Genomic DNA, 16,500 nt, shown 5'->3' on the forward strand with positions numbered 1-16,500 from the left:
ATGGAGACTCTGCTGAAGGAAAGGATATTGAACTATCTACACTCAGGTGGGTTTGCTCAACCCAAAGCAGCATGGATTCACCAGGGGAAGGTCCTGTTAGACAAATCTGATTGATTTTTTTTATTATTAGGTGACTAGAGAACTGGATCAGGGAAGAGCACGTGAGGGGATTTTCTTGGATTTTAGTAAGCTTTTGATACAGTCCTACATAGGAGACTCGTGAACAAAATGAGAAGCTTGGGAGTGGGGTGCCAAGGTAGTAGTGTGGATTGCACACTGGTTTGACTGACAGGAGACAGCATGTGATTGTAAATGGAACCTACTCTGAAGAGAGAACGGTGTTGAGTGGAGTGTCTCAGAGATCGGTTTTGGCCCGGTTCTGATCAATGGCTTTGTGAGCGCCCTGGTGGAAGGGATAGAAGGTAAAGTTTGTCTGTTTACAGATGATACTAAGATCTGCAAATAGAGTGGACATGCTGAAGGAGTAGAGAGAATGAAAAATGATTTAAGAAAGCTGGAAGAGAGGTTGAAGATTTGGCAGCTGGGATTCAGTGCCAAGAAGTGCAGAGTCATGCATCTGGGGTGTGGCAATCCAAAAGAGCTGTATGTGATGGACAGTAAAAGACTAATGTGCATGGACTGGGAGAGGGACCTTGGTGTGATAGTGTTTGATGATTTGCGGTGAAGCAGTGTGACAAGGCGATAGCTAAAGGCAGATGAATGCTGGGCTGCATACAGAGACTAATAACCAGTAAGAAAAAAAAAAAGGGAGGTGATAATGCCCTTGTACAGATCCTTGGTGAGGCCTCACCTGGATTACAGCGTTCAGTACTGGAGGCCGTATCTCAAAAAGGATAAAGACAGGATAGAGACGGTCCAAAGAAAAGTGACCAAAATGGTGAGGGGTCAGCATTGGAAGACTTATGTGGAGAGGCTGAAGGATCTGAATATGTACATCCTGGAAGAGAGGAGGTGCAGGGGAGATAGGATACAGACTTTCAGTTACCTGAAGGGTTTTAATGATGCACAATCATCAAACCTTTTCCACTGGAAAGAAATCAATAGAACTAGGGGTCACGAAATGAAACTCCAGGGAGGACGACTCAGAACCAATGTCAGGAAATATTCTCACAGAGAGAATGGTGAATGGCTGGAACGCCCTTCTGGAGGAGGTGGTGAAGACAATAAAAGTAAAAGAATTCAAAGGGGCATGGGATAAACACTGTGGATCCCTAAAGGCTAGAGGATGGAAATGAAGAAAAGAGTGCATGGGGGTAACCTGCTGGTGCGACAGTTTCTACCCTTAACAAATAAGCCTCCATACTGTTAGTGCAACTCCGTCATTGCTCTCTGCTTCAACGGCAGTGAGAAAAGGGGAATGGGATTCAACAGCGACCAACCAGGGCCCCGACTTTGATGGTTTGAGGAATAAATAAGCATGGGGGTAACTTGCTGATGCGGCGCTTACTACCCTTAATCACTGACACTTTTGCTGCAATTCCAACATTGTTCTCTGCTTTCATGGCAACGGTTAAGGAAAATTGGATTCGAACAGCATCTGAGGGCCCTGACGTTTACAGTCTGGGAAACTGATAAGCACGGGGGTAACCTGCACGGTGCAGCAGATACTGGCATAAGCTTGCTGGGCAGACTGGGTGGATCATTTGGTCCTTTTCTGCCATCATTTCTATATTTCAAAACACAATTTTTGTGAGCATTTTGTGTTTGAATATCAGGCTGTTTTTCATCCCTCGTTAGAAGTATGAGCACGGCTTTGCGATTAGGCACCCTATTGAAAACATAACCCCCCCCCCCCCCCAGTGGGTGAAGTACTTACAATCAAGCCCTCTGCATGAATTCCCAATTTTAATTTTCTTAATCAGCTACTTGGCAATGCGACATTTACCACCTTATCCCTGGTTATAAGACCCGTACCTGGATGAAACTGAACTCCCTCCAGTTGAGTGCGTTCCCGATGGAAGGCAGTGAAGTGACAGCCAGGAGCGACAGCAAGCCAAGAGCGATGATACCAAAAGACACATAAACCTCCATCCTCCATACCTCCTCTTCTATCCAGGCATTGTCTTTACCGGCATTAACCTGCAAAATGCGGAGATAGCTGAATTAATAGATTAAATCGAAGGACATTCAGTTCAGTGCCAAGACGGATGGTTCTTGCATGCTTTTCTGCAATAGAAATACCCATTTCTAGAAGTACCGGGCACTGCCCTCTACTTAGGGGAGCTTTTGCTCGGCGCCTACTAATCATCTCTGGTGTAAGAAGGACAGGCTTCCCAGTTAGCAGAAATATGCCTGTGTGCGTTTCAAAACTTTGTGGCAAGTCAACTGCTACCAAGGGTTCTTAGCCAAAGTGCCCAACGGTCTTCAGGATTATGGATGCCGGGACCAGTTATTTTGTGAAATTAGGAATTTGTTATTTCTCTTTTCTTTAACTTAACTTTATCTCTTTTCTTCCAGCTACCTAAGCTTCCAAGTTCACGGTCCTCGTTTAATGTAACTTTGTCTCTTCCTTTACCTAATTATTTTTATCCCTGTTCGATGTAAACCGTCCTGATATGGTATTTAACCATGAAGGTCAGTATAGAAAAATGTTAAATAAATAAATAAATACTGCAAACACAAGGTGGTCAACGAGGAATAAAGTGAACAGAAATTACATTTCAAAAGATGAATATAGTATTTGTCTGTAATGATTTTGGCCAGCAGCCGTTTCTCCTCCTGATTTGTACTCTCTGAAATCTCCATGCCCAAGCATCCCCTCTGGTACAGCTGCCAGCATGGAGGAACCCTTACCTAGGAAAAGGATGGTCTCCCCCACTGCTGCTTTGGGAAGGGAGCTTGGCAATACTGAAGCTGGTTTGCCGTTGGACGAGTTGAAGAATCAAGAGATGGCATGAAGTTTTTTCAGAAGCCCAGCACTAATGCTCCTCTCCCCCACCTTCCCTGCAACTGAAACATGTGAGTATTTTTCTGCCTAGAGCATGCTTGACATTTAAAAGGAGGATAAAACATTCACTGCTCAAGAAACATCCAGCAGAAACTGCTGTTGAGAGGAGGAGAAAAAAAAAGGGTGGGGCTCGCCGGTCCCCCTGCAGAGTCCGGGAGCAGCTCTTCCGCACGGATTCCCGCGCTTTCATTCACCTCAGGCACCGCTCGACCCGCTGACCCGACACTCGGCGGGGACACGGAAAGCTGTTAACCTCCAGCTGAACGCCCGATTAGCAATGCTCATCGCACGGCTGAGCCAACACACGTGCACCGCCGGCCCCGGGGAACAGCAGCCCGCAGCCGCCCGTGACCTCCACCTGAACCGCTGCAGCACCCTGACCTCCCGCCGCCACTCTTTTGTGTTTTCAACAACTCATTAACAAGAGATCTGTATTAAATGTACAGAAGACAAGCGGAAGGCAGAGAGCCAAAGCCTGTGGCTGGAATACTAACTAATCTTGTATTTTCACATCTTTATTAACAAAAAAAAACAAACCAAAAAACAAAACCCCAACACTCACAGCCAAAACCATAGTGTGTTTATACTCCAGTGCAGGTCTGAGAAGCGTCCGTGATGTGGCCAGACCCCCACCCACTGTCTGCGTTACAGGAGCCACATCTACTAGAGATCATTCCCCAAGCTTACCTCCTTCCCCCCGCATTGGGCTGCAGGCCCAAAATGCTCCACAGAGAAAGTTACATTTTAAAAAAGTCAGTCTTTTCCTTTTTCCCCTGGTCAGTTCTGCTAGGCTCTGGGCCTGTCACACATCTTTCTGCGTTTCTGCCCAGCACATCTGTAGTATCCTCATCTCCTCTCACCTCATCTTTCTGCTAAGCCAAAAGGAACTCCCATCCCTTAACAGGAAAGGAAGATCTGTGGCCAATGACTGGAAATGCCTCTAAAAAAAAAAAAATTAGCCAGAGAAGAAATGCATTTGACATGCATTCCCCTCTTTATTCTCCCAATTCCCTCTCCAAAAAAAAAAATTCTCTCTATACCCCGTGCACCCCTCTTCCACCTGCAGTCCTCCCATATCCCCTCGTTCCCCCCCCCCCTTCCCGATGCAGCCCTCTCAATCCTCGCCTCTCCCCCAGAAGCTGGCTTCTCACCGCCACCAGCGACAGGACAGGAGGACCTGTGAAACTATCTGCCCGCATGGGGTCCCGGGAGGCAGCAGATTTCGCCTCTCCTCTCAGGAACCAAAGATGCAGGCTATGGCAGCCAACTCGCATGGGGCAGAAGACACAGCCTCCCTCTCTTAGCCCTGGAGCGGCAGAACAAAACGGCTCACCAGCCATCAGAAATGAGGCCCCTGGCTACAAACTGGAAAACAAATCTGAGATGTGAACTGGTGGCCATATTTAAAACTGAATCCTCTAAATTATTCTTGCAAGTATTTATTTTTACTAAATATGAAGAACTAGGAAGTGATAAAAAACAAACAAACCATGATCACTGTGGGATTTTTAGCCATAGGAGCTTCTCACTCAGACTGGATCAGAAGTGAGCTTGAAGAACAGGAGTGAGCAAATCTTTCTGGGTGGGGGGCCATATTATGAGTATTGAGTGCAACAAGGGCCTGAGGGTAGGGTGTAGCATGTCCTCGACACAGAAATCAGTATCCAGCAGGCTTAAGCGCCATCATTTTTAGCATCCAAGGAGCCCCTTCAATCAAGGATCCCAGCCTCTACCAAAATCAGAAAAACCTTCAACCCAACAGGTACAAGGCATTTTCCCAGCTAGCAGACTACCTCACCTCAGTCACAAATGGCAGGCCATAAAGTTTAAATAGTAAGGGGCAGACAAAAAAACTGGACAGGAAACCACTAAAAGCCAAACTCGTATGGCTTTTAGTGGTTAGAAACAGAATTAGAAACAGAAATAATTACTATTCCTCATAAAACAAAGTCAAGAAATACAAATCAGTCATAACAGTGCGGAAACCTTACTAATAAAAGCATATTTCAAATCAGATCACAAATAGATCTTTATTTACATTTGTTAATCGCCTGTATCCTAGGCGATGTACAGGAGGCAAACGAGCATAAAATCCATACATATACAGAACAATACCTGTGTCAATAGAAAAAGTACCAGACAAACCAAAACAAAGAATAAGGATATAACAAACTTTAAATATTTCCTCCAAATCAATCAAATATTTCAAAACAGCAGACATATCAAAAACCCACTAACTAAAACTAAGAAGGATAAAACAATAAATCCCCCCCCCCCCCCCCCATACCTGGAAAGCTTTCATCTCCAGTCACCCTGAGATTGTAGACTGGGATTAGCAGGGGGAAGGAGGGGAAAGTGCACACAAACTTCCTCCTCCCTCTCTCATATACACACATGTTCATGCATCCTTCTACCCTCCTCTTCTCACTCCACTCTTCTACTTCCTCCCTCCCATTTCCCTTCAAGTCTCACTCACCTTCAGTCAGTCATTCATCCTCCTTCCCTCTCAGTCACTCAACCCCTCACCCTCTTCCCTCCGTCACTCACCGCCTCACTTCCACTCACCCTTTTCCCTTGCTTCATTACCCTTCCCTCTCAGTCATTCCCTCCCCTCTGTCACTCACCCTCCCACTCAGTCACCTCCTCATTCCTCCTCACCTTCATTTCTCATTCTCACTCCTACCCACTCAGTCACCTCCTCATTCCTCCTCACCTTCATTTCTCATTCTCACTCCTACCCACTCAGTCACCTCCTCATTCCTCCTCACCTTCATTTCTCATTCTCACTCCTACCCACTCAGTCACCTCCTCATTCCTCCTCACCTTCATTTCTCATTCTCACTCCTTCCCACTCAGTCATTAGCCCCTCTCTCCCCGCCCACTCACTCATTCCCTTCTCCGACACTCACCATCTCCTTCCCACTCATTCATGTCCCTTCCATTTCACTCACTGACCATCCTCGCCACTTTCTTTTCCTTCCCTTTCTGGCTCTTCCCACGCCTTCCTCTCGATCTCTTATTACTCACCACTCCTCGCAGCAAAGCGGGGCCTCTCCTCCTTGTAACTCGTGCAACCTGACTCCCCTCGCTTATCCCTGCCTGGTAACCGGGAAGTTTGCCAGCGCGCCAACGACGAGGCCTCTCCTCACTAGCAGGGCTGGGAACCCCACCAGCACGCCAACGGAGCTGCTCCTCGCTGGTGGGGGTTGGTAACCCCGCCAGTGCTGACGCACCAGGTCTTTCCTCTCCATTCCTTTCCCAGTATAAGTGTTGCACTCGGCTCTTACGGCAAATGTAAGAGCTAATCGGAACTCTTATACGGGGGGAAACTTGGACAGGCAGGCGAGCATCCGCGCCACGCGGCATCCTGAATAAATAAGACTTACAGCAAGCCAATCATTTTCATTCAGGAAGCCACGCACTGCCCATCCATCCTCATGGAGAGAGAAAGGTGTTTGGCTACGTGCTTACCTCCTCCCTGCCGTTGGGTGCTGACGTCATCAGCAAAGGCCAGGTCCCGGCGTCATTCAAAGAGGACTGCATGAGCCTTTCCTGACGACGTTGGCAGCTCGGCAAACGTCACAGGCCGAATCTAACGTTCATTTTAAAATGTTTAGCGGGCCAGATAAAAATCACTCTCGGGCCTGATTTGGCCTGCAGGCCGTAGTTTGCCCACCCCTGAAGTAGAAGGGACTGCTGCTTTAATGCATATACAGCCCTGTGGCTCACTAAGTAATGGTATGTCTCAGGATCATTCCTGAAGCGAGACCCCTTCGAATGGTGAGACTCCGATATCTCCCGCAGGTGAGGAATGGTGACCTATTGCGAATAGCATACAGCGTTTGAATGGAGGTCCTGACTGAAGAACAACGAATGTACTCACCCTCGTTTACAGCCTACGGGACATATTTTGTTAATAAAGCAGTCAAGTTGGGAGACACAACCACCATGTGGTCTGCGCTTCTAGAAGGGACTATAGCTTTTTATGGAGGATTGTATATGTTTACTTTTCTTCATCGCTTGTGGTCCACTACCCATTCCACTTCACCAAACATACCAAGGACTTCGATAGCCATTTCAGTGACTCCGAAAATACAAAAAGGGCTACACATGCAATAAGCATACAAGGAATGGTACCTGTTTGAAGGCTTCATTAAGCAGCTGATAGCGGCTTGATCGTCGCATGGGCAAACACAGGCTATAGACGGCATGCAGGGCGGCACAGAAGAAGCTCACGAGCCCGATCTGTTTCCTGTGCTGGAGCCACTGATCCATCCAGTCCGGAAAGCGCCTGTATTTTGTGCCATAGTACAGCTGGTAAAGCGCCGCCAGGACCCCGGGCAGGTACACCAGAGACAGCATGACATAGGCCACGCAGGGCAGCGTGACGTTCACCAGCTCGATGGGGATTTTGTAGAACTTGTTCTTCTGTTCCATCAGGAAGGGGTGCAGGACGGCTCGGATGAAATTGTAGACGTAGAAGCAGATGAAAAGGCTCAGGGCCAGCAGGAACGGGATCCTCCAGAACGGAAGGAGCCGCAGGGGAACGTTCTCTATTTCGCGGGCGGCGCACAGCGAGCCCATGTCCACAGGGATGAACCCCATGGTTTTAGCAATTGTGGCAACTGTGCCCTTCGCTTCTCGTTTATCACAGGAAATGAAAACCTGCAACAGACCAAAAAAAAAAAAAGAGAACCCAACAACCCATAAACATTCATGCCGGAGAACAAAACTTAGGGTCGCATCCTCTCGCACCTCCAATCCCCTTTGTTGAATTTCAGCAACAGTGCAGCTGCCTTTTATAACAATGCCAAACTGTAATGTGGCCAGTTCACACACCACCACATTATAATCTTACATGTCAAGATTGGATGGTTTAAGGGAATAGTCATGGCCTGAAATGGCTTTTCATCTCTAGGCCTATATGAAATGGATTTGGAATTTAAATTACCCAAGCTCAAATGAGTTACATTCAGGTACAGAAGATATTTTCATGTTCCAGAGAACTTAAAATCTTAAATTTGAACCTGGAGCAAAAAAAAAAAAAAAAAAGGGTGTAGTGACACAAGCAGGATTTGAATCCTGGCTTCCCTGGCTCTCTCGGACCACTGCTCTAAGCACTAGGCTACTGCTCCAATGAGTGAGGTCTCACTCCAGCCCCAGGATCCACAGCAGTAGCGTTCACACCACGGCTCCTTTCAGATTCCTACAAATCTGTAAATTCAGACTTGTGACAAGTGCCTAATCAAAGACCTCATATACCTCAGCCTTACTGGAACCACAGTACTGGTGCCCTGACCTCAAGTATTCCCACATTTTTTGTCATCACCAGATACCAAGTCACATCTTGTTTTTGGATCTTTTTGGTTCGGCCCTGTGGGACAAGCTCTCTTTAGAGCATCCAGGTGGCCACCCTTCCCTCTATACCTGCTCTTCAAGCCTATCAGGATCCTTAGCCACTCGGACTGTCTCCATGCACCTCTACAGTTTCACATTTGTGCAACCAGTGTGCCAGTGAGGGGGACCATAGAAAATCCAAAACACACTAATGTACTTGAATGCAATACAGAAATGGGCAACAGGGCAGGTCATTTACTGCCAGCTGATATCTAACCCAGTGTTCGTTTTCAAGTCAGATCATAAAAATATTCAGTGCCCTGTACTGAAAGTTGATTTCATCAAGCTTCTCCCAATCAGATTAGGTTTGCATTAGTACAACATTTTTTAGATCTTAAAACGTAGACACAGCTAGCTTCAAAAGCCAAGTGTATTATGCCCTGAGGGAACAATTCAGAGTATTACATTCTTTGCATATAAACAAATCTTTACCTGCTTATTCCCATCTCTTGGGCCACACTGTAGCGCCCATGCGGATATCACGTTAAACCCTTTTACAACGGTGCATTGTGGGAAGAGAGAAGCCAAGTACTCCGCGTTGGATTCTTTGTGATGGTTGATCTCGGTGTTGTTGCTGACATCTACCAGTATCTTCCCGGCCAGCACCTCCGTCAGTTCACACAGTGTGGTGTAGTGATCCCGGAACACTGCCACAAAGATGACTTCTGTCTTCTTTACGGCGTCTGCCTGGAGGGTGACTTCTGCCGAGGAAGGAAAGAGGCTCGCGCTACGCTTTGGGTTGCGACTTCCGACGACGACCTTGAAACCGGAGCCCACCAGACGTGTGGCCAATGAGCGAGCAAAGTCCCCGCTTCCCAGGATGCCAATAGGCATCCCAGCAGATGCCAGGGAGCCCGGTCACCTTCCGCATTCTGGCAGTCCAGAAGTGGTTTCGTCATGTCTCCTGCCAACATCTTTCCAGCTGCAAGACAAGACGAGAGGCATAGTCAGTCGCATGCCAACATCTTTCCAGCTGCATGACAAGACAAGAGGCATAGTCAGTCACATGCCCCCTTCTGCTATTGAAACTGAATGGTGCCTTTTCAAAGGCAGAACAGTCATCCCATGGGGCAGCTGTATAGCTTCAGGGCACTTACAGAGCAAATTAATATATACAAAGAGAAATATTGGCAATGGGAGAGCTTCCATAGCTTTCTGTCCCTTCCCGCTAACCAATACAACTATTTTGCCCTACTCCTATGCAAATAATATTAAGCGGATCCCTTTGTGACAGAGGTGCATTTTCTTAAGGCTGAAATGCGGGGAAGGGTCTTCAGCATCATTGAGGGTAATTTTACCCCCATCCTGTGAACACTGGGAGATTGTGCAACCTCCTCTAAGACCCTCTGCCCTTCAAGGACACCAAGGGGCATTTTAATAGCAGCGCACAGACTGTTCCCACCTTCCCCTAATGCCACAAGCATCATTTCCTGCTGCCCCAAGTCCCAGTGGGTTTGACAGGAAGTGTACTGGAGAAAGGACCAATTTACTCACACAGTTATACAGCCCCTCACTGTAGGCAATATCAGAAGGCTAAACTCCATGTACTTGTTATCCTCAAAATATACGTTTGCTTACCTTCTCTTGGATATATGGATACAAACATGATAAATTACAAAATATATATTCTAATATCACTGAATTCATATAGCAAAAAAAGCAACAATTTCATGCTAATAACATCACAGAGTATGTGAAAAGCAAGCTCTGATGTCATCAGCCATGTGACATGTTCCAATCACAAGGTTCTGAGTGTCCAGCTTTTAACTGCCCCAGCCCAGGACTCTGAGTCACTGGTGGTGGGGCATCACCAAACACTTTACTTTCAGACAAAAGTAAAACAGAGAGAGCAGGAGGTCACAAATGCCACAAACCCAGGTCTGAATAAAAAGTACATGGGCACGACTGAAATGAGATTAACCCCCCCCCCCCAAAAAAAAAAAAAAAAAAAAAAGAGGGCATGTCGTCTAATTTGGTAAAATAAATCTGAAAAACACAAACTCTACGAGATCAGCTTTGTTACTTCACTGCTGCTCATTGCAAACTAAATGTTGTGCGTCTTTAGGCATTAACTGTTTATTATTTTCTAAATTTTATAGACGGGGAAAAAAAACCCCAAAACATTTCTGGACTTGCTTTCGAGAGGCTCACTCCCTCCATCAACTTAAAACCAAGTGCGCCAACATGGCAGCCACGCTCATTTACCCGAAGGAAAAAAGTGAAAGCTGGAGTGATCCCGACGTGCTGCGCCACGGTGGCTGGCACTAGCTTATCATTCTGATTTTAGAAAGATATGAATGCTGAAAAATCGGTAGTGGAGGAAAGGAGTGGGCTTAGGAGGACAGGCGGGTTCCGATTTGTACCCTGCTGCCGCGTTACAGCTGTACATTAATAGCGGGGATTCTCAAAATACCCATTTTACCGACTCGGACTGGGTTTTCAGACCCTCCTTCCTAAGCTAAAGAGGTACACAAGGCTCATTGTTAAAAAATTATATATATATATAATATATATATATATATATATATTATATATATATATAAAAACCCAACTAACTGAATTTTTATAGTCACTTTTCATGGTACAGTTACTGCAGAGTTAAAATTCAGTTAGTTGGGTTTTTATAAAATATATATATATATAAAAACCCAACTAACTGAATTTTAACTCTGCAGTAACTGTACCATGAAAAGTGACTATAAAAATTTTATATATATATATATATATATATATATATATATATATATATATAAAATATATATATATATAAAAACCCAACTAACTGAATTTTAACTCTGCAGTAACTGTACCATGAAAAGTGACTATAAAAAGGATCCCACCTTATATTAATGCTTGCACCAAAGATGCTGCCAGAAACTTAACCAACTGAGAAGGGTTCTCCAAGTACAAAGGGGATGAAGAAGTAGACCCATGCAATGAAGGACAGCACAGACCCCAGGGCACGCAGAAAGCTGCAGCAAAAAAACCCAAACAAAACAATAACAGAGCAGTCAAACAGGTTGTGAACATTCACACAGACACACACCTTTTTCCACATTACAATACTATTATAAAAAGAAGATTAGTAACTAATATTTTCATCTTGCACTCACTGTCTGGGATCACCTGCGACTGTCAGGGCCATGTTTCTACCATGTTTTCTAGTGGGGCGACTCTTTACCTATGTGGGTTGATTTCCAAAAGAAAAAAAAAAAGAGCACAGCTAGATATGCATGCAGTGGAGTAAAACCAGGATAGTAGAACAGCCTCCAAATCTAAGGCCATAGCTTTTTATTGGACCAACTTAATATACTTTTTGACTCACTTTGCTTTCGGGAGTTAGCTCCCATCAGGTCAAAACAAAATGAGCAGATCAAGACAAAGGCGGATGTTATCTGAATTATAGAAGGGAATTGCAGATTACATTATAATGATGGTGGGGGGTGCTGAATGGTAAGAAGACGGCACAGAGCGGCAGAGAAGACAGCAGAGAGCGAGACATTAGAATTATCTTTCAGTGGCAAGTTAGAAATCCTTTGCCTCTGTTAAGTCCTTCTATGTTGTTTTTTTTTGTCTTGAAGTGCCTTAATCGTTTTAATTTCAAATGCCTTACGTTCTTGGATAGCTATGAATTTCCTTTATACCATCCTGATCATAAGGTCACTGATGCAGTGATCTGGCCCTGAAAAAAAGGGTTCCCCCATGGAGGTGTTAAAATAAATATAAAAGTAATATCTTTTTATTGGACTAACTTAATACATTTAATACTGTAAACAAAGGAGGAAAGCTCTAGCAGACTCAGGAGCTACTTTTCTTGTGTCCCTGCCCTCAGATTTCACTAGCAATAACCGCACCCCTAGGTTTTTTGTTTGTTTTTTTTAACTCATGCATCTCTAGACATTTTACTACAGGTTCCTCCTCTAGCAGAAAGCTAGATTACAGGTAGGAGTAACACAGTAGGGAGAATGTTTGCTTAACCTGCGATACGTGCTTAGAGGCCTGTGGGTAAACTTACGGGGCTTTATGACTAGAATCAATAAAGGCGTGCCTTCTACGAATCTCAAATACTGCAGTACCTGGGCCCCCAAAACAAGTGACAGCAAGGAACAGCCCAGCTGATGCAGACTTTCAGAACTGTATTCTGGGTCTGAGTGAACTGCGGCCCTGGGAAGGAGGGAAAAAAATCCGCTGGCACCACAGCGATGGCGCCTACTGGCCAACAAAGGGCCCAGATGGCGCGTCTTGGAGGTGGCAGCCCTCCAGCCAGCAGAAACTGATCAGATCCATAGGAATTTGCTTGATAACGATTCTACATCCAGCGTGATCTTCTGCGGCAATAACTCGGTGAAAGGGAAATTCATACCTATTCAAAGGCTATTTTGGGATTGCATCCAAAAGCTAATAAATTCTCACAAAATGATCTGACACAGGGATTCAACTACTGTACCTGCTTTACATAGTGAGCCCAAACCCATAACACAGTGAGCAGAAAAACATGATCAAAGAGTCAACATCATTAGCTGGTAAGGCGTAAAATAGACAAAGATGAACATTTATTCTATTTAATGTATATGTCAGAGCAATGGGGTAGCTGGCAGAGTAGGTGCGTGGCAGAGGCAGGGAGCCCAGTGAAGCACCTGTTACAGTAATCAAAGCATGAGACAAGGAGTGCTTGAACCAGAAGACGACAGGCGTCAGAAGAGGGGATGGGACAGATTCTGTGGATATTACAAAGGAGAGAATCCAGGATAGGTACAGACCTTGGAGATGCGAACAAAAAAAAAAAAAAAGGGAGGTTCCTAGCATAAGCCTCAGATCCCCAGCAAAATAAGAAAAGAAAAATGGGGGAAAATCAATAAAGAGAAACCAGGGAGGAGAATGGGGCACACAGTTGGTTGTGGGAGCAACAGTGAGAACACATCCAAGGTGCTAGAGTGGTGAAACAGAAAGGCAGAGCAGCACACGCAGAGGAGGAAGGTTAAGAGATAGATCAATCTGTCTCTTGCCTGTAGTAGGAAGAGCCGAATGAAGAAACACGCGCACCAAGCTGCTAGGTACAGACAGAAAAGAGTAAAGAGCCCAAAACGGCACCCTAAGAGACACTAACAGAGAATGAAAGAGGGGAGCGGAGGCAGAGCATGTATGAGAACGTGAAAGGTTTGGCCACAAAAAGACAGGTCCAGAGAAGCAAGAATGGCCAAGAAGATAAAAATGTTCAACCCTGTTGAATGTGGCTAATAGGGCCAACAAAACGAGGATGAAGAGGAGAATCAAGCAAATGGAGCTGGGCAGACTGAAATATGTCAACAGCAGATGTGGACTGCAAGAATTTGTGACTCCAGTGGTGGACTTTGCAATATGCTCTAAAACCTTAGAAATGAAAATGAGATGGGACAGTAAGGGGATATAATACGAGAGTCAAGAGATGGGCTCAGTCTTTCTCCAATTTAAAGGTAAAATTTCCTCTTCTAAAAAGAGTACTGCGATCCCCATAGGGAAGGAACGTCCGCATCTGCTAGGAGACAGAGAGATACTGAAGGGCTGAGATCACTGCAGGGGTGTATGTAAGGTGATGTCAGCTTTGAAACCTGACTCCGTTTCCGTCTGCTAGCAGGGGAGCATAAACCCGTTGGTCCTGAGTCCATCTAGCTACACGCTGAGCAATATGAGAGTCAAGAGATGATTCAGATGGGGTAAACCACAGAAGATTGGAAAAGAGAGAGAGAGAGACTGAGTACTGAAAAGATATAGGATGGGAGGGGGATTTAAACAGTGGAGGAAAAGAGAAGTGGGGATGGTTTACTTGCGAAGTAGGGAGCTTTGAAACAAGGATGAGATCAGTTTAGATAGAAAAGAAGGGGAAGAGGAAATTTGAGATTAAGTTGGGGCACAGGATGGAGGGCAGAGGAGGGAAAGTGGAGGAGTGGGTTGAGAAGAATTTGTTGATAAAAATGTTGTGCAAAGTAGGAGAGCAAAGAATGGATGGAGGTATTGAGAGGCACAAAAAGAGAAGTAAATGTAGAATGGAAGCATTATGGATGGTTCTGGAAAGGCTGTAGGAGGGGCTGACAGTACTGAATGTTATCCAAATTAAGAGAAGGATAAGGGCTGCATGAGTCAAACGGGAGAGGGACAGCCAGGGCAGAGGACGAGGATGGGAGAGAGCTTGTAGAATGTGTCAGAAACAAGCTGAGTCCCAGTCTAATGACTGAAAACAATGGTGGGAAGGGAGGCATCAGGGCCATGGATGGGGTGCAAAAGCTGAGTGAGAGTAATGGCTAAGGGACACTGAAGGATGGTCTGGTAGAGGTGGTGACATGGAGCTAAACCCTACCAGGAAGGCATCTGATGGACCTCGCTTTGGACTGACTCTTGATGCTGGAAAAGCATGTCAGAAATAAAACATGGAAGGCGAGATGAAAAATGAGAGGAGAGAGGAAAACCTGCAGAACAAGATACCCAAGTCACAGAGCAGGAAGACTGGCCAGCTGCAGCTTGAAAAGATGCCAGGGACATCCAGGAAGGAATGCAGGGGATGTTTTGTATTTTCTGCACCCTCAGGCTGATCCCAGCAATAGTGAGACTTCCGGCAACCATAATCCTGGGAATAATCCTCCTTCCCCTTTTTCGTAACTCTGGGATAGATTGACTTTCTTCCTTCCCCTGGTGATTTCCACTTGGTTAGCACACATTTACCAAAAGAAAGAAAAAAATATTTTACTGGATCAAACATCTTATTTTATGCTAAAACCCTTCATTGACGCCAAAATGCTGTTGATGGGAACTCTCTGTGATTTATGGCAGGTTTTTGCCTAAGATCACCTACCATATGGTGTTTAATCTCACTGCCTTTGTGGAGTGTGCATTTCTAATAATACCATACCCTTATGTACTTGTGCTATTTAATGCTAATAGGACTATTTAGGGACTCCCCCACACACTTGCAGGGATCATGAAAGCTACAGACTGTTGACACAGGCCAACAGACCAGGCGGCACTATTATTATTAATACCCAAAGAACTTCTCCTGCCAAATTTTTGAAACTGTTTCTACTGGGGAGCGTATTAAAACGTCTCCATTTCTCTTACTTTAACGTTTTTACCCACAACAGCTCAGCTGACATATTTTCTGTTAATCAACTGACAGTCCAAAGTGAATGCCGTGTGCACACATTTTCTCACCTTAAAATGCAATCCGTTACAGAAAATGAATCCCCGGCAGTTTTGCACCTAAAGGTACTGATTTATCACCAGCTTCTCTGAAGCGCGCGCGCAGTGTATTTGCAGCGCTGTCTTCAAGCTCTCCAGTCGGACCACTGAAGCCACGAGCCACTCACAAGTCAAAACTCACAAACACGGAAGAACATACACTGGTACCACCACTTTCCCGGCGATACAGTACCCCAACCTGCATCTCCTACTGCAATCTGTCCGACAACATTTTTTGCCGGCTGGAATCCCTAATTCAAAATTGCTACATCAGCTAAAAGGAAATCACCAAACGGACTTGCACCCGGCCCATTTCAAGTTATCTTAATCACCTCCCCAAAGTTCTGACGAACCCTCAGCGTACCGTTCAATGTAAGACTCTTGCTTTGAAGTCCGGCCTTCCACATACCTTGGTTGGCTTCAGCTCGTCTTTGAAAACAAGACCCGGTGTTACAGCACCAACCAGTGTTTCCTGCTAAGGTTTCTCCATTTCGCCTACATGAGAAAAGTGTGCCTTCTCGTTTTTATAATCACTGTATTTTTCCACAGTATACAAGGGCTAAAACCACAGGCATGCAAGGACACACACAGAGCTGCTATCACGTGAGCATAACCACAAGGGCTCCCCCCCACTTCTCTAGATTCTGGGGATTATTTTAGTTAAAACCATGTCATCAAATGGATTCACTAATAGCTAGGTTGCCAGATATGCAAGATTTAATTGTTGCTTTACTGACTCCTATAAAGAATACTAAACAGCTCCGTCGTCATCTGATAGTCCAGTCCTTACAGGTAAGTAAGTAGAATATAACATAGCAAATGACGGCAGAAAAAGACCATAAGAGCATAAGAAATTGCCAAGGGTCCATCAAGCTCAGCATTCTGTTTCCAACAGTGGCCAATCCAGGCTACAAGTACCTGGCAAG

At 45.3% G+C, this 16,500-nt stretch overlaps 2 protein-coding genes across 2 annotated transcripts in view; both read right to left on the bottom strand.

The window, feature by feature from the left end:
• LOC115093503 (metalloreductase STEAP3-like) overlaps window positions 1–16,500 on the bottom strand; it is an 82,696-nt gene that overhangs the window by 44,543 nt on the left and 21,653 nt on the right. The gene's annotated exons all lie outside the window — the stretch shown is intronic.
• On the bottom strand, window positions 1,936–16,112 carry LOC115093504 (metalloreductase STEAP3-like; the record flags this gene model as incomplete). The annotated part of the gene is given in 5 exon segments (XM_029605337.1): window positions 1,936–2,100; window positions 7,106–7,633; window positions 8,798–9,210; window positions 9,213–9,287; window positions 15,939–16,112. Coding segments are annotated over 5 exon segments (1,224 nt in total), but the record flags the coding sequence as incomplete, so codon positions are not given.

This window comes from Rhinatrema bivittatum, chromosome 6 (genome assembly GCF_901001135.1).
Source record: "Rhinatrema bivittatum chromosome 6, aRhiBiv1.1, whole genome shotgun sequence".
Classification (NCBI taxonomy): domain Eukaryota; kingdom Metazoa; phylum Chordata; class Amphibia; order Gymnophiona; family Rhinatrematidae; genus Rhinatrema; species Rhinatrema bivittatum.